Source organism: Mauremys mutica, chromosome 3 (assembly GCF_020497125.1).
Source record: "Mauremys mutica isolate MM-2020 ecotype Southern chromosome 3, ASM2049712v1, whole genome shotgun sequence".
NCBI lineage: Eukaryota > Metazoa > Chordata > Testudines > Geoemydidae > Mauremys > Mauremys mutica.
Window position 1 is genome coordinate 6,357,980 of NC_059074.1, and position 18,752 is coordinate 6,376,731.

The window sequence follows — 18,752 nt, forward strand, 5'->3', positions numbered from 1 at the left end:
CCCCCAGGGAATGCGTCTGCTTTCTGACCTGCAGCCACCTCTGAGGGGACTGGGGAGCAGAGCTGGCTGGAAAATGGAATTTCCACCCAGGGAAGAATTATGATGTTTTTTGTCCTGATCCAGGATGAAAATTTAAAACCCCACTTGTTCGTGGTGCAGAAATTCCAAAAATTTCTGTCTTGGGAGAACTGAAATGGGATTTTTTTGGCTCCCTAGCTGCTTGCTTGGAAGAGTCTCAATTTACTTTTCTCCCTTTAAAGTGAGATTGACAAGATCCTTCCAGCTGTGTAGCTGAGGTGCTGTCATTTAGTTTCTCCCAATGGAAAAAAAACAAAAACAAAACAACCCACAATTGGGGGGGGGGGGAACTGAAATTTCCCCATGGAAAATTCCAATTTTGCAAAAAGGGCATTTTGTGTTGGAAGATCATTCCAATGGCAAATCCCCAGCCAGCTCTGATGCCCACACAATCTTTGCTGGGGCTGATAAAAAGGTTTACTGTAGTATTTGTGTGCTAGGAACTGGGCTGAGACCCACCACCTGGTCAGCGACAAGCCATCAGATGGGAGGATGGCTGGTCAAGACTGGAGCTGTGCCAGATTTGAACAGATGACCTGGAAGCCAAACTGCAGGGGAGGTTATCCTCATCACTGCCTATGCTGGAGCTGTTCTCTGCCTAGAGGGTTGCAGTCTTCAGGACCAGCAATCCACAACTTCACACCACTCAATTCAGAACTGAGCCCCACCACAACGTGGGGCAAAGGGGCCACATGGCTGGTGTAACATATGTGCCTTCTGCCACCCACTCACACCCCTGGCATAAAGGAGTCATGCTGTGGGGTAAAGGCTATGGGTGCAAGGGGGAGTGACCAGAGCATATTATACCACCACTGTTTTCAGTTAAAGAAACCAACAAGAAATACCTTCCATAACATAACAGACAGCAAATCTTCCAGGCAAAACATCCTCCCACAAGCCTGACTCCCAGCCAGAAGCCAGGGAGTTTTATAGACAGCTTCCCTACCCAGAACCCTTTGTGGGGAAGAGAAGTCCCTGTCTCTCTGGGTGACGGACAGCCCATCCAGCCAATCATCTCTTTTTCCTCTCTCCTGGCTCTGCAAGAGCCTCACACACCTGCTCCCCTGCAGTAGCTCTGAAGCTTCTCTAGGGGCAGAGCCAGCTCCTCTGCAGCCTCCTTATCTCTGCTGCACTCAGTGGAGATGGGCAGAGCAGAGGCTTGAGCTCTTCATGTAGAAACAGAAGCTTCTCCGCTTCAGTAAGTCTCTGACTTGCTCACCTCAGGTCCTGCTTCCTCTAGCACAAGCTGGGCACTTTGCTGGGAACTAGGGGCCCGGGTCTGACTTTTACATTCAGTAGGTACAAGAACATTTTTCACGGGGATGCTGGCAGTGCTGGCCAGCTGAGTGCTCCGGGCCAGGGCAGGCTCCTGGGGTCTTCAATGCAGGAGGAAATAAAATCCTACCATTCGAAAATGCAGATCTTGCCTGGCTCAGGGAATGGGTCTTTGGGAGAGAGCGCTCAGCATTTTTAAGCTCCTAAGAAGCAGCAGCAAAACATCAAAGCACTTAGAAATGGAAGTACCTGTTGCTTTCCTGGAAAGCTGGGAGGCACAGCGAGTGGACACAGCTGCTTGAGGACAAACAAGACAGGCTGGAGCATTGCCACCGGAACAACAAGGAACGGGGAAAGGAACGGGGCCGGAAAGACTGGGGGGGGGGTTTACAGGGGTGACTCGGAAAGGTCCAGTTACAGGATGCATTATCACAGGATCTCATCTCTGCGTGAAGAATCCATCCCTGCTGCGATCTGAACCCGGGGACACACAAATGGAGTTCAGGCTCCATTATCTGTTCAGTTCTCAGCCTCTCTGCTGGGACCGTACTCCCTGCAGGAAGGAACATCTAGGCTCGTTCGAACTGTGATGCTGGTTTTTGCAGTGTGGATACCTGGTCCCCGGGAACTGAGCTGAGATCACCAAGTGCCTATCAGACGGGTAACCCTTTTTGATCACCAGCAAGCTGGGCAGGATGTGACCTCGTGGCCGCGTTCCCTGGCTCTGGGGCACACCCATAGAGCACTTGGCGACAGGGGCTTGATCTTAAGCTCTTTGAAATGAACAGCAATGAGCTTTGGATCAGGCTCCCCGTCAGCCAGGGGCATTCAGACCCAGCGTTGGCCAGGACGCTGAGGTTAAACAATGGCCCTGTGATGCCAGGGCCAAAGACAGGCAGACGGGAGGGACCGTGGTCCCATCTGCAGGAGAATGCCTTTAACAGGCAAATGTCCTCACTTGTAAGGCACCGGAGTATTAACTGTTTGCCAACCTGCGTAGGGCCAGACTGCTAGCCCCATGTGCCGTCCTTTCATGTTTTCAGACCTCCACCATTTATCTACTCGAAAAGTGATATTTGCAGATGGATTTTTGCAGCTTCTTCCCATTGCAGGCCACAGACCCTCACCCACCTCTCTAACAGGCCCATAACCTCAGGCTGAGTTACTGCAGTCCTTACATCTTGATCTAAATACTTCAAATTACAGAGACTGCACCATTTACTCTAGTTCAAACCAGCAAATGACCCATGCTCCACACTACAAAGGAAGGGGGGAAAAACCCAGGGTCTCTGCCAGCCTGACCTGGGGTAAAATTCCTTCCTGGCCCTCATCTTTGGAGTCACTCCCTTTCATGCCATCTTTCCTTGAGTTACACTATTGAGCCACTAGGCAAACTATGGCCTCTGGGCTGCATCTGGCTGGTAGGACTGTCCTGCCTGGCCAGGCTTGCCACTAACCCTCTCATAGAAGATCAGGGTTGGAAGGGACTGTGACAGTGTACTCCATAAGGCTTTATGGGATGGGGGTGCTCATAAATGTATGTATGATATAACTGGAATAGGGTTTTGCTGCATATGCCATGTAACATATCTATGTAAAGGTTATGTTCATCCTAGTTGTATGTAGGCACCATTTGTGTGCTCAACGTTATGAACATTGGCTGTATAATTGCTTGATTTCTAAGTAGCCTTAGTTAAAACATTTGGTCACTCCTTGGGAGAGGAATGTGCTCAATCAGGAAGCATTTAATAGACAAAAGAGCTTGGAAGACTCCAATCCACATAAAAAGTCTACCTGAGGACATTCAAAGTAGCATGTGGGTAATGGCTGCTCCCTGCAAGTCCTGAGTCGTGCATGGGCAGGTGATTTGCCCATGTGATTCCAAATCTCCATTTTGTGACTGGTTTCAGAGTAGCAGCCGTGTTAGTCTGTATCCGCAAAAAAACCAGGAGTACTTGTGGCACCTTAAAGACTAACAAATTTATTGTAGCATGAGCTTTCGTGAGCTAAAGCTCACTTCTTCGGATGTGACTGTATTCTACACAGGGTGAGGAGGGGGGAAGTCTCCACCCACAAGAGAGAGTCTATTTAAATCCCTGGGAGACCCCTCCATGGTGTCTTCAGCTGGCTAAAGAAGGAGCCTCTCCACCCCCGCACCCAGGATACTTAAAGGAAACTGGAACAAAGGACAGTAACTACAGGGTGTGTGTGTGTGATTGCTGGACCCAGGCTAAAAGGAGATTAGCCTGTAAAAGGGAGCATTCTGGAACTGGTGAGGATCCTATCTCTATCTAGTTTGATTAGACATAGATTTGCGCATTTTATTTTATTTTGCTTAGTAAGTTACTTTGTTCTGTCTGTTACTTCCTGGAACCACTTAAATCCTACTTTCTGTATTCAATAAAATCACTTTTTACTTATGAGTTAACTCAGAGTATGTATTAATACCTGGGGGAGCAAACAGCTGTGTATCTCTCTCTATCAGTGTTATAGAGGGCAAACAATTTATGAGTTTACCCTGTATAAGCTCTATACAGGGTAAAATGGATTTATTTGGGTTTAGACCCCATTGGGAGTTGGGCATCTGGGTGCTAAAGACAAGCACACTTCTGTGAGCTGTTTTCAGGTAAACCTGCAGCTTTGGGGCAGGTAATTCAGACTCTGGGTCTTTATTGAAGTAGACAAGAGTGTGTGGCTCAGCAAGACAGGGTGCTGGAGTCCTGAGCTGGCAGGGAAAACAAGGATAGAAGTAGTCTTGGCACATCGGTTGGCAGCTCCCAAGGGGGTTCCTGTGATGCAACCCGTCACAGGGACCTCAGGAGGTATCTAGTCCAACCCCCTGCTCACAACAGGACTTATCCCCAGCTGGTCCCCTCAAGGACTGAGCTCACAACCCTGGGTTTAGCAGGCCAATGCTCAAACCACTGAGCTCTCCCTCCCCCCAGCCTCAGCCTGCCATGCTGCCAGTGCTCTGGGTGCCAGGGTTGCGAGCTCCTGCTGGGCAGCACAGCAGCATGGCTGGCTCTGGCTGAGCAGCGTGGCTGCCAGTCCTGCTGCTCTGAGCAGCGTGGTAAGGGGGCAGGGAGGTTGGATGGGGGTCCAGGGGTACCAGGGGGCAGTCAGGGGACAAGGAGCAGGGGGGGTTGGATAGGGGGTGGGGTCCCAAGGATGCAGTTAGGGGCGGGGGTCCCGGGAGGGGGCAATCAGGGGACAAGGAGCAGGGTAGGGTGGATAGGGGGTGGGGTCCTGGGGGGCAGTTAGGGGCAGGGGTCCCGGGAGGGGGCAGTCAGGGGACAAGGAGCACAGGGGTTGGATGGGTTGGGGGTTCTGAGGGCAGCGGTCGGGGGCAGGCAGTGGGAGGGGGCAGTCAGAGGGCAGGGGCCAGGCTGTTTGGGGAGGCACAGCCTTCCCTACCCGGCCCTCCATACCGTTCTGGAACCCCGATGTGGCCCTCAGGCCAAAAACTTTGCCCACCCCTGCACCAGATGTCTCTGGGGGCTTCTCCCAGGGCACACACTCACCATGGGTGCTGCCTCCTCCTGGATGTTCTAGGGATTCGTTTCCTTCTAGGTCCGACGCCTCCCCTTGTGGTCTCTCCCCCGCTGTCCTCTCCCTCGCTCTGGGCCCCCTCTCTCACCCCAGAGCTACAGCTGCCCCTTTGTGACTCAGCCCCCCCGGCCAGCTCACTATGGGGCTCCCCCTTCTGGGCTACAGAGTCCCACTGGACCCTTTGTCCAGGCAATGCCCCTCCCCCCCATCAGTGGCGGGGGGGAACCCAGGCCCACCCACTACTCCAGGTTCCAGCCCAGGGACCCTACAACATGCAGCCAAGGGTTGCTCAGGCCCCAACCTTGCTCCTCTCTTCCTGAGCTGCTTCCTACTCCACCTCCCACAGGCTTTTTCTCCCCCCTTCAGGGTACACCCTTCCCTCACAGCCAGGCTCCCACAGTCCTGTTCTTTCCCTGGGTTCCCTCCTTCCCTCTCTAATGCACAAGGGGGGCTGCAGACTTCCTTGCAGCAGCCAGTTCTGTGGCCAGCTTTCTGGCTTTATCCTAGCCCAGCCTACACCTGCTCACCTGACCTCCATCTTCCAATCAGGGGTTGCTGCTCCAGCCTAACCCCTTATGTGTGGACTATTTCACCCAGCGAACCCTTTCACAGCTTCCTTCACCTTTTGGGGACTGGTGTGGGGTGAAGACCCCATCACAGGGCAGTACAGCGTTCTCACCAGGGTATGGTCCCTGGTAAACAAGGGAGAGAAGGCTGGAACTCAAGCTGTGTAGAAACTTGTTTGTTTTGGCCTGTAGTTTGTAGGTGTTTTCGTTAAGTTAATAAATTCATCTTGCTGAGGATGGATTGATGGACTGGTATATAAAAATCTAATATATATATTATTCCTGTTTCAGCATCCTTTCACTCTACTTCTCTTCCATCTGCTTGCTCTGTGCCTGTAACTCTCCTTTTTTACTTCTTTAGCAATCTGGTTTCAGGTCCTTTGGGCTTCTGCTGCTTGTCCGTGCTCACTGTGAGTGAAGTTCACCCTGCACAGGGAGCCTGGCCTCTTGTGCTGGCTATGTCCTGTTTTAAGGGCTTTGTGCTGGGCCTTGTCCACAGGAGTGAATTTCACCCATAGGCCCCCATCCAACAGTGGGATCTGCTAGCACGGACCTAGGTACTAGCACGGAGCCCCACTGAAGGGGGCAGGATTCTCTACATAGAGGGCTGCTACAGCCAATCCCTGCCCCACATGGCTTTATTTTTATTATTCTGGATTCTCGCATGGACTCAGGGGCTGGAAGCCAGGACTCCTGCATTTTGTTTTACTGCATGGCTGGGGCCAGATGTTCAAAGACAGCCTGTAATTTTGGAAGCCCAACTTCAAACAGAGGGAAGAGGACAGATTTTTAGAGCTGCTGAAGTAACCTTCCCTGGCTGTGTTTGAACTGAGGCCTTTCCATACCAAATCACAGGTCTCTACCACTTGAGCTAAAGGAATAACTCCCTTTGCTGTCGGCAGTAGTTGGTTTTTATCCACTATGTAAACCAGCCACTATGGAGTAACACGACACATACTTTGCCAGTGTATTATACTGAGCACCCCACAGTGAATTCAGTGGAAGTGGGTGAGTACTTAGCAATTTTGAAAGCCAAGCGCCTGTGGGTAAGTGTCTTCAGTAAACAGCGGCAGCCAAAATTAGAGGCCATCTTTAAAAATGGAGGTCTTACCCTCTTGTGATCCCCAGTTCACTGAGAATGAATTAATCTGTTTGTAGAGCACTTTAAGTGCCTCAGATTAAAGGTCTTAATTAGGTGCTTTAATTAATTTAGGGCACAGATTCAGTCTGACCAATTCCAAACCTTCAAAACTCATGCATTGGGTCCCCCAAAATCATGAGCTTGGTTTAAACAAGACCCAAGGAGGGTATCCTTGATCAAAGGTGCCTGAATGGAGCTACTGGCTTACTGAGCAGGGAAACTGAGGCAGAGAGTACCCGCAGCACAGTGCTAACTCAGTAGGGGGCGCTGAAGGGCAGGCACACCCTATTGACAGAGTTGGCTACATTACAGATTTCCTGTAGCTGCCTGTCTAATGCAGCCGCTGTGGGGCTTACAATTGTAAATAAACCTGGACTAAGGGGGCCAGTTCCCTCATCCCCGCACAACTCCTGGCATGGAAAGGGTCAGGATTCTTGGTTCAATAACAATATTCAACCAAAAACAGGAGGGGCAGGGGGAAGGGACTAAAGGCTCCAGCTGACGTCCTCCTGCATCTGTGTGACCCAGAAGGAAGGACGGACCCCAGGAAGCTTGCCCTTCAGATTCCAACAGATCCAGGCTTCCTAGACAGGATGTGGTAAGAAGGCCACTGCAACTGAGTTAAAAGCAAAACCCATAAATCTCCCGACCGCGTGCGACCTAACTCTGGGGTGGAGTCACTCTCTGACCAGGCAGCCTCCCCGAGCATCCTTCAGGCCCATGGTTAGTTCTGCCCAAGCCCAGGAGATAGGGTGACCAGGTGTCCGGTTTTCGACGGGGACACCTGGTCTAAATGGGACCCTGGCGGCTCCGGTCAGCGCCGCTGACCAGGCTGTTAAAAGTCAGGTTGGCGGTGCTGCCCAGCTAAGACAGGCGAGTCCCTACCTGAACTGGCTCCGCGCTGCGCCCCGGAAGCGGCCAGCAGGTCCGGTTCCTAGATGGGGGGGCCACGGGGCTCCACGTGCTGCCCCGTCCCGAGCACCGGCTCCACACTGGGGGGCGGTGCCGAGAGCAGCATGCAGAGCCACCTGTCAACCTCCGCCTAGGAGTCGGACCTGCTGCTGGCTGCTTCTGGGGCGCAGCGCAGTCTGTGGTGACAGGACAGGCAGGAAGCCTGCCTTGGCATCCCCGCTGGGCTGCTGACTGGGAGCCATCTCACTCCAATTCCCTGCTCCAGCCCTGAGCCCCCCCAAACCCAGAGCCCCCTCCTGCACCCCAATCCCCTCATCCCTGGCCCCATCCCCGAGCCTGCACCCTCATCCCAGAGCCGTCACCCCCCTACACCCCAACCTCCTGCCCCAGCCCAGAGCCCCCTCCCACACCCTGAATCCCGCATCCCTGGCCCTACCCCACAATCTGCACCCCCAGCCCAGAGCCCTCCCCACACCTCAAATCCCTCATCCCTGGCCCTACCCCACAACCTGCACCCCCAGCCCAGCGCCCTCACCCCCTCCCGCACTGCAACCCGCTTCCCAGAATGTAGTGAGTGGGGGCCTCAGGGAAGGGGCGGGGCTAGGGTGTTCAGTTTTGTGCAATTAGAAAGTTGGCAACCCTACCAGGAGAGTATCAGAGGGGCAGCCGTGTTAGTCTGGATCTGTAAAAGCAGCAAAGAATCCGGTGGCACCTGTGTCTGTTAGTCTATAAGGTGCCACAGGATTCTTTGCTGCCCCTACCAGGAGAGCAACTATTGGCAGCATGTTGACTTTGGAGATTTGGCTCAAGTCCCGTGGGTTAAACCCTTTTACAAAGTGAAAAGGAGCAATACCAGGGAAGGGGATCAGGCAATGCGGTTTTCCTACCACCGCGGAAGAGCGGGTCGGTGTTTCCATAGGCACCTGGCATTGGGGAAGGTCCACTGGGGTTTTTGTGTGTATGTGTTACGGGGGGCCGGGCTTTGGTTTGCCTACAATCACATGATCTGCCTGCATATTTTAAATTATTCCCAGCAGGGAGAGAATAAAAACATACCAACAACTGACATGAGGCCCACCCTGCCTTCCAAGAGTTCCCTTCCCCACCCCGGAGCTCTGCGCATCCTGTGCTTTGACAGCAGGCTGATGGCCCGCTTCCAGGCTGCCTTGCTTTCCAGTACGAAGACTGTCAATATTGAGAAAGCAGAGGGTTTGTTTGGAAGATGGACGGGTGCTGCATGGTGTGACGGGCTGGATCACAGAAAACCCATTGGGAACTGCCAGCTGATGTGCTGAAATTACCTCTGAGCCCGTTTTCCCTGCCAGCTTGGGACTCCAGTGCCCTGCCTGGTCTGAGCCAGACATGCTAGCCTGCTGCAAACACAGACCCAGGTCTGAACCACGTCCCCCCAGACTGCAGGCTTAACTGAAAACAGCTTAAGAAGTGCTCCTGTCTCCAACACCCTGATGTCCAAACCCAAAATAAATTCTTTTTATGCAGGGTAAACTCATAAATTGTCCGGCCTCTATAACACTGATAGAGAGAGGTGCACAGCTGTTTGCTCCCCCAGGTATTAATCTCTTACTCTGGGTTAATTAATAAGTAAAAAGTGATTTTATTAAATACAGAAAGTAGGATTTAAGTGGTTCCAAGTAGTAACAGACAGAACAAGGTGAATTACCAAACAAAATAAAATAAAACACACCAGTCTAAGCCTAATACATTAGGAAACTGGTTACAGATAAAATCTCACCCTCAGAGATGTTCCAATAAGCTTCTTTCACAGACTAGACTCCTTCCTAGTCTGGGCCCAATCCTTTCCCCTGGTGCAGCCCTTGTTCCAGCTCAGGTGGTAGCTAGGGGATTTCTCACGACTGCAGCCCCCTTTGTTCTGTTCCACCCCCTTGTATAGCTTAGCACAAGGTGGGAATCTTTTGTCCCTCTCTGGGTCTCCCCCGCTTCTAAATGGAAAAGCACCAGGTTAAAGATGGATTCCAGTACCAGGTGACCTGGTCACATGTCACTGTGAGACCCCCCCCAAGCCTTCATTCTTCCCGGCCTGGCTCACAGGAAGGCTGCCTGCAAACAGAGCCACCCACAATCAGTTGTCCTGGTTGATGGGAGCCATCAAGATTCCAAGCCACCATTAATGGCCCACACTTTGCATAATTACACTAGGCCCTCAGAGTTATATTTCATATTCCTAGTTTCAGATACAAGAATGATACGTTCATACAAATAGGATGACCACACTCAGTAGATTATAAGCTTTGTAATGATGCCTTACAAGAGACCTTTTGCATGAAGCATGTTCCAGTTACATTATATTCACACTCATTAGCATATTTTCATAAACTCAGGTAGAGTGCACCGTCACACATGGATCCTGTAGCTCAGGGATCGGCAACCTTTGGCACACGGCCCATCAGGGAAATCCGCTGGCAGGCCAGGACAGTTTGTTTACCTGCAGCGTCCGCAGGTTCAGCCAATCGCAGCTCCCACTGGCCGCAGTTCACCATCCCTGGCCAATGGGGGCTGCATGAAGCGCCAGCACATCCCTTGGCCCGCGCCGCTTCCTGCAGTCCTCATTGGCCTGGAGCGGCGAACCGCGGCCAATGGGAGCGGATGCTGCAGGTAGACACACCATCCCGGCCCACCAGCGGCTTTCCGTGACGGGCCGAGTGCCAAAGGTTGCCAATCCCTGCTGTAGATGATCTATATGTGCTTGCAAACCAGTCTGGAAGTCACAACCCAAATGGTCTCTTAATTCATGCTCCGGTCAGGGGGGCTGTGAACAGAGGGCGGAAGGAAGATACTGCTTGGATTCTTTTGTAAACTGTCGAAGGAACCACGTTCTAGCTCTGCTTCCATTTAAGTACCCAATGCTATTGAGCGCCCATAGTAAATGCTGTATTGAACAGGCTGCGGTGTATGTGTTAACAACACCCTCTGCTGGATTGAATGAGACCGGTGCTGACGTGTCTCAGTGACCCTATACTGTGAATTCCCAGTGGAGAGTCTCCTTTGGCCGAAGAGGCCAGGGGTTTTGAAACGAGGAGCTGGGTTCTATGTCCCCCGTTGCTGCAAAGTTCTGGGAGGTCCCGCTGTGTGCTAAGTGCCCAAGGATTCGGTGCTGTCTGTTATAGTCCAGAACTAGCAGCTGAATGCATGCAGCTAAGCAGGTGGCCCATGTAGGATGAGGAAATCCAGAACTCACATTCGAGGATGGATTTTGTAGGGACAGTGTCTCTGCCAGGTGTTTCAAAGTCCAGGCCCATGTCAACCTCCTAGCAGGGGCGCCGGAACAGGGAGGACCAGGGGGCCATGGCCCTGTCACGGAGTCCCCGGGCGATGCTCTGGAACTGCTCCCCACAAAGCCAGCCAGGACTTTGGGGAGCCTCCTCTCCCTTGGAGCAGACTGTCTGCAGGTCAAGAAGCTCACATGGCTTCACCTCCTGGGTCTCTCCTTGGAACATTCAGCATGTGCCCCTCCATGCGCTTCCCACAGCGAGTCCGCCCAGGCTGGCTCCTGGGGAAGCCACAGGGTCCTGCACCCCCACTTCGCAGTCAGATGTGACTCTCAGCCAGCCAGTAAAACAGAGGTATGTTAGATGACAGGAACACGGTCTAAAACAGAGCTTGTAGGTACAGAGAACAGGACCCCTCAGCCGAGTTCATCCTGGGGCCCAGCGAGCCAGACCCCCACGTCTGCCCTCACTTCCCGTCCCCAGCCAGCTCCAAACTGAAAACCCCTCCAGCCCCTCCTTTCTGGCCTTTGTCTCTTTCCCGGGCCAGGAGGTCACCTGATCTCTTTGTTCACCTTTAGCCATCCCCTTGCAGGGGGGAAGGGCCCCAGCCATTTGTTGCCAGGAGACAGAGTGTCGGCCGTTTATGCACACTGGAGACTTAAGAAATGCGTAGGGGAAACTGAGGCACCCCCACAGTATTCAGCGGAAACATTAAGAACAGTTCCACTTCGTCACAGGCCCCATCACTTTTTAACAGACATAAGAATGAGTGATGTCAGGGGGGGAGGGGATGGAGAGGAGTGAGCGGAGGTGGGATCTTGGGGGAAGGGGCAGCACGAGGGCAGGTGCTCGGGGAAAGGGACGTGGTGGGGGCGGGGCCTAGGGACAAGGGGTGGCATGGGAGCAGAGCCTCCAGGGGAAGGGGTGGCGGGGGGGACAGGGCCACGTTTCGGGCGCCGGTGGCCCCCCCACTTTCAGGGAGTTTCCAGTGCGCCTGCCTCCTAGTCCAGGGCAGGGTTTCTGGGGCTCACAGTTGGTAGCCTGATTCTTTCCTCCTGGCCTGAGCTCGTTCTAGCAGTAAGAACTCAACCCAGATCCAGTACTGCACCCCAGCTGTCGGAGGTTTCTTTCCCCTCTGCAGATATTGCGTGCTCGCTTTCCTCCAAGAAGTATGTGGCAGCAGGCCAGGCCAACGGCCTCACAGTGAGGTCTCATGATGCCTCGTGGGAGAGCCGAGTTCAGGAGTGTGCTCGAGAAACTCACTGGCACAGTTGCTAGGCTGCTAGAGGGGTAACAGCCTACTGCCACTGGCTGATGGAGCTCCTCCTGTAGCTCAAGTGATAAAGGTCAGGATAGCGGTGCTGATGGCAAGGGATTCAAGCCATGCTGATGACCCAGGCAGGGGGAGTTCTTAGACTCAGCCTCTCACGTCCCAGGCTGACAAGGACTATCTGGCCTGTGGGAGTCTGGTGCACTGGAGTTGGCACTAGCAGAGGGGAAGCGCCTCCTACAGATTCATGTCCTGTGTGACACCTGAGTTTCCTTTGCAGGCTTCCGATCCTAGCACTGAGTAGACTTGGTCCTGCTTACTTGTGCCACTGATCAAGATCCCGGGTAGCCCTGTGGGTCCGAGTCTTGGGAGATGCGGCTGAAATGCGCACAGAGATCTTTATGATGATTAATAATCACGTTTATTACGGTGGTGCGTAAGGGCAAACCAAGAACGGCGCCGCACTCTGCTAGGGGCTGTACGAATCTTCTGTGCATCCCAGAGCGATGGCGTTTCTCCAGAGCTGCGTGGAGTCAGGACTTGCTTTCCATGGTGTCGGGTTCGGGAGGCCCATGCTGCTCTCGGCGGGAGGCCTCTCAAACTAAACAAGAAGCGGGTGGGTTGTTTCTTCCAAGGGTCAGCGGGAAATCAACGGCTCAGACCGCCAAGCGCCGCATCACAATTTGGCCTCGTGGCAGTTGGGAGCGATTGCAGTGGAAGTGGCTTTGCAAAACATTCGGGTGGAAACAGCCCAGCCCACAAAACCCACACATCAGCTCGGGAGCAGGTCAAGGCTGCTCATTAATCCTCCGCGTGGTGCACCTCGGCCTGACGCGACACAGCCCTCTGGAGCCAAGAATCACTCACGCTGCGCCTGGTTGAGCATCGGGTACAGTTACACCCAAGACGCCGGGCGGTGGAGTAAACACAGGATCCTGGAGACATGCTGGGGGGATTAAGGGACTGCCGAGGGAGGTCTCCGAGGCGCAGCGACTGGCGGAGAAAGAACGCGGCCGCGGAAAAGCAGAGGAGGATCTGGCCCACTCGTTATGTTTTGCCTTTTTCTAGTGCCTGAAGATCTGAAGATGCAGAGACTCTTTTTTTACCAGGACTTGCCCAGGATGATGCAGCAAGCCAGTGCAGGCCAAGAATAGCCTCTAGCTCTCGGTAGCCCATCTCCGGAGCAGTCCCTCGTGCGGTCACTCAAGGCAGTGCCCAGGGCTGCAGGCTGACAGCTGCCCTGAGGGACGACGTAGTGAAAGAGTGAGACGGAGAGGGCGCCCGCCGCTGGGCATTTGGGCCATGAGGACTCGTGCCTTGGTGAGTCCTGGATTCCAAAGCCAGAGGGGAGCATTGTGATCACCCCCCGTTTCCCGCCCCGTCCTCCCCCGGATAGCACAGCCAGAGACCTTCCCTACGGTGATCCCTGCTGGAGCCAGAGCCTGGCTTCTCGAAACCACCCAACGCTGCAGTGAGCTCATGCAGCTCATACCGGACCACGGGCATTTTCAGCCCTGCCTGGCTGAACGAGGTGGCAGCCCAGAGGCGGCCGCGGAGGCTCCGGTACGAATGCGGCATTCCCCACCCCTTTCCGCTCCTCCCCGGAGCGGGAGGCAGACCGGAGGCGCCTTTACCTGCCAGGATGAAGACGCCGACGAGGATCAGGAACACGAGCAGGTAGAGTCCGACCACCGCGTACTTCAGAGCCGCGATGGAGCCCAGCCGGCCACAGCGCCCTGTTCCCCTCCTCCTGCCGCCTGGACCTAGTGGGGGGGACAAAGACCCATTAGGAACAGAATTCTCCTCTCCTCTCGGCTCGCTCGCCCTCACCCACCAGGCCCCGATCCAGCTCCTCTGCAATGCTGAGAATTAACAGGTTTGGAGGAAAACCAGCTGGCCCCAGAGCGAGGCGGAAGCGTGGGAACCTGGGGGCTGGCCGTAAAGGCTCATTGGGTGGGACCCAGCCAGCTTCCGCTAGCATCAATGGGGGCTGGATCGGGGTTTTGTGGGGCAGAGCCAGGGTCCGAATCACCGGGAAAATGAGCGAGCCCAGAGGAAAGCGGGAGGGAAAAGGAGAGAGGGAGCGAAAGACAGGAATGAACAAGAGAGCTGTGAAGAAGCCGAGAGCCGTCCCAGTGCAGCGGTCAGGTTGTCATCACCAAGCAGCGGGCCCAGAGCGGGGGCAGCTCAGCGGCTGGGATTCCCAGGGTCGTCCCCGCCAACGGGTTAGGGAGGGAGCCGGGTGGTCGCGCCAGTTGCGTCTCAGCGCATTGCAAGGCAGGAGCAGACGAGCCGACCCGGCCCTCTTCCCCTCCCCCGCCCCGCCCAGCTCTGTAAAAGCTTTGAACAAAGGTTAGCGGGGCCTCCTCCTAGCCAGGCTTGGGAGATGCCGAACACTGTAAAACCCCACTGTGCAGATGGGCAACTCTGGCGTCTGCAGCCCGGGGCCGGAGGGCGGCTCAGCATCTCTTGTGCTCAGCAGAGCAGAGGAGTTAGGCCGATATATGAGGCACCCTGGGGTGGGGGCAGTGAACTGGCTAGGGCAATTACAGCCACTCCCCTCTTGTTGACATCTGGAGCCGGGGTGGGATTGGGGGGTTTGGCCACTGTCCCTGCCTTGCTCAGACACCCGCTCTCTGGGCTGGGCAAGGCAGGCCTGAGTCAAACTGCAGCTGCCTCCTGTGTGGACATAGAGAGGAGAAGGATCTCAAGGATCCCTCTTTTCCCATCCACACAGAGCCAGCCGTGACTCGGTCCAAGCCAAAGCTCTGCCAGGAGACCACCAGCCCTACCCCGGGCCAGGCGCAGCACGAGCCTCTGCCTTCGAGAGGGAGCTTGGAACAAAACCGCCTGGCCTTGAGACATGAGGCTGGGACGCAGCAAGTTCTCGGCAACAAATCAATCGCATGCCTTCGAGAGGGCAAAAATAACACGGGGCCGGCCGGAGCGCAGATAAAACAGGGGGGAGAGAGAGAGAGAAATGGATTAAGACCCGTGCTCGGGAAATCCCGACAAAAAGCCCTTTGTTCACTGCTGTCCGGAGACGCAGAATGTCCTTCTGCAGGTATTAAACACCGGACAAAAAGACAGTTCCTGCCCCCAGGAACTTACACTCCACATACCTGACACGAGACGAGTGGATACAACAAACAGACTGGGGAGCCCCTCTTGTTACATCGCACCTTTCCCCCTTAAATGTATTAGAGGCTGGGTCTATCCAAGTGTCTCTAATGCACCCATGACTGTGGTCAGCATAATCATACCCAGCTCTTATATGGCACTTGCATCAGTAGATCTCAAAGCTCTGTACAAAGGAGGTCACTACCATTACCCCATTGTACACATGGGGAAACTGAGGCACTGGACGGTGCAGTGACTTGCCCAAAGTCACCCAGCAGGCCAGTGGTACAGCTGGGATTGAAACCCAGGTCTCCAAATCCTAATCCAGGAGCCTACTAGGTCACACTGTCTCCCCCGAGCCCCAATACTTAGCCATTTGCTAGCCCTTTGCAAACACTAAGTACAGCCTCACGACAGGGCCGGCAGAGATGGGGCTGCATTATCAACACCGTTTTTACGGGAAAATGGGTACAGGGATTAAGTCTCCAAGTCTCTGGAGGGAATCAGTGGCCAGATGGATGCACGAGCTCAAGAACTCCTGGCTCCTAGCCCTGTGCTCGTTCTACTAGTCCATGGCACCACTGGCCCAGGACTGGGAGACACGCCCCCACACACACACCCCTTGAGGTTGCCAAAGTTTGTGTGCCAACAAGGAAGTGAACAAAGACTTGCTAAAACCTAAAGATGCTACTGCAACTTTACCTTGTCAAGTGGAATTTAGTTGGAATGAGACTGGACCCGTCTCAGGGCAGGGGCCGTGTCTACTGAAGTGTCTGTCCAGCGCCAAACACACCAGGGGCCCATTACTGAGGACAGTTCTAGCCATTGCTAGCCCCCTGTCTCCATCGGGCTGTGCCTGGATTCTGCAAAGGTACCAGGAGCACGTCGCTCTGGCAATAGATGACGTGTTCCTCTATCCCACCAGCGGCTGCAGGTCTTGCACCTATCGAGGAGGTCTGCCGGCTGGCTGCTCCTGAGCCCTCTCTACCTAGGGTGGCCAGGTGCCTGGTTTTCAACTGGAAAGTCCGTTAAAAAAGGGGACCTGACAGTGTCCAGTCAGCAATACTGACCGGACACCCCAGGTCCAGTTACTGCGGGCGGGGGAGGCAGGGAGGCACTGGGTCATCACCCGCACCAGCCCCTACTCAGCTGGGGCCGCCTCCTGCCTGCGTCGGGCGGCTGCAGCTCCCAGCTGCAGCAAAGCAGCCCGAGTTGCTCCTGACCCAGACAGGGGGGTTGCAGGGGAAAAGCAGCAAGCGATAGGGGGGAGGGGCAAGAGGAGTGGAGGGGCGGAGCCTCAGGAGAAGAGGCGGGGCAAAGACTGGCCTGGGGAGGGGGGGGAGGCAGGACTGGGGAGGTTCCCTCATTCGTGCTGGAGTGTCCGGTTTTTAAATAGTACCAAGTTGGCAACCCTACCTCTACCGGGGAAAGCTCGCGTGACAAGGTGGAGCTCCCCAGCCAGCCGGCTTCCTAGTGCTCTGCCGTAGCGTTTGCCTGTGGGCAAAACCTGGCCGCAGCCGCTCTGCTGGTGAGGCAGTGGTGAGAATCACCGGCTCTGCAGATCAGAGCCGCTCTCCTGGAGTGTCATGTAAAGAGACAGGCGGGGTTACCCTGCACTGTGGACACAGGCCTGTCGGTTCAGAGCTGTGCCCAGCTATCAGCTCTGAGAAGGGCAGATCGTCTCCTCCAGCCTTCAGGCTGAGCTTCTGCAGCCCTCATAGACTTTGAGGCCAGAAGGGACCATCGCGATCATCTGGTCTGACCTCCTGCACATCGCAGGCTACAGAGCCTCACCCACCCACTCCTGTACTGGACCTCTAACTTCTGGCAAGGGGCTCAGGGCTGAGGCAGAGGGTTGGGGTGCAGGGGGGTGAGGGCCCCAGTTGGGGGTGCGGGCTCTGGGGTGGGGTGTTGCCTCCAGCTGCAGTGTAGGAGTTGGTCTCAACCACCTTCCCACCTGGAAGTAGAGTGACCAGACAGCAAGTGTGAAAAATCGGGACAGGGGGTGGGGGGTAATAGGATCCTATATAAGAAAACGACCCAAAAATCAGGACTGTCCCTATAAAATCGGGACATCTGGTCACCCTACCTGGAAGCACACTGCTTCCCCCAGCTGCAGAAGAATCAAGGAGCCTCTCTCCCATTCTCTCAGCAGTTCCCGAGACCCTACCCTTTCCCTCGGGGGTCCCAGCATAAGACTCTTTTCTGCTGCAGGCAAATACTTTAACCTGAGCTACATGGAAAAAATCATTACCAAGGAGCAGGTAGAATAGGAGTTGATCCATTACCCCTACAGTCAAAACACTTTCCAAACCTTCCCACACCACCTGGATTGGGATGAGGAATCTGCTTTCACCCACCCCCACAATCTCTGCCATTCGGCCAGGTAACATACTGGCCTTTGGGACCACACGCTGCTTAACCAGAGCGATCTGGGCTCCTGTATTCCTCTGCCCCAAGTACTCCCTGCCATCAATTTGGACAACCTTAACATGCTCCAGTATGATAGGTTTCAATTGTTTGGGGGTGGGGGGTGGTTCTGTGTTGAAGTCAGAAGAACTAACATGAGCTACTGGTTGCCTGCTTCCTCCCAGCACAGGGCATTTATTCCTCAGGTGATCAGTGGAATTACACTGATAGCACCTTTTGGGCTCTTCTGTTTTTACAGGAGATTTGGGATGAGGGTTAGAGGAATGTTTGGGGGTAAGAGAATGTTTAGGCTCCCAACCCCCTTCCCTCCTCCCAGGGGCAAAATGGGATCCTCCCTTCCCACCAGTTCTAAACCCCTTTCTGTGGCCTGCCCTCACTAGACACCCGATTCTGTTCAAAGGCATCAGCTAAAAAAGCCACCTCATCCACAGACTTTACATCTTTGTCCCACAGACCCTGCTTCACATCAGCCTTACAGACGCTTAGGAAATGCTCTTGAACAACACGATCCAACATTCCCTCAAAACTTGCCACCTCTTTACCCCTCACCCATTTCCCCAACAAATCTTTCATTTTGTTGACATATTCCGCATTACTCATACAACTATCCCTGTTAAGATTCCTAAATGTAACTCTATATGTTTCAGGGGTAATCTGAAAACTTCGCAAAACAGTATCTTTCAATTGACAATAGTCTAAAGCATCTTCAATAGGCATTCCACTGAGTACATTTCAAGCTTTACCTGTTAATTTTGCAATCAGGGTAGGAACTCTCTTATCATCAGGGATTTCATGTATCACACACTGCCTTTCAAAGGTAGTCAGATATTCAGCAATATCATCATCTTCACTGTATGCAGGGCAGAAGTGTTCCCATTTGTGGATTTTTGGAGTGATGGGAGTCATTGGGGTCGGGTTCTGCTTCTCTAGCAGGTCCAGTTGGTGTTTTCGCTCTCATTCTCCCCTCTCTTTCTCTTTTTCTTCCATGGCCCTACTGTGTGCAGCTTCCTCCCGGGCTGCCTCTTTCAGTTGCAATAAACTCTGCTGCTCCCTCTCCTTTTCTGCAGACTGACGCCTAGAAAGCTCTAACTCAGGGGTAGGCAACCTATGGCACGTGTGCTGAAGGCGGCATGTGAGTTGGTTTTCAGTGGCACTCACACTGC

At 54.1% G+C, this 18,752-nt stretch overlaps 1 protein-coding gene across 3 annotated transcripts in view; it reads right to left on the minus strand.

Moving 5' to 3' along the window:
* The window catches only part of SCARA5 (scavenger receptor class A member 5), a 145,267-nt gene that overhangs the window by 98,484 nt on the left and 28,031 nt on the right, over positions 1–18,752 (minus strand). Inside the window, exons 1-2 of one of the 3 annotated variants that reach the window (XM_045012004.1) lie at positions 18,333–18,582; positions 13,674–13,802 (exon numbers count right to left, since the gene is read on the minus strand). In XM_045012004.1, coding sequence (XP_044867939.1) covers positions 13,674–13,802; positions 18,333–18,495 — 292 coding nt within the window. In that variant the 5' untranslated portion in view covers positions 18,496–18,582. Of the gene's footprint in view, positions 1–4,874; positions 4,962–13,673; positions 13,803–18,332; positions 18,583–18,752 lie in introns of those variants that run through there. The other 2 variants (XM_045012005.1, XM_045012007.1) reach the window with 2 other exon arrangements.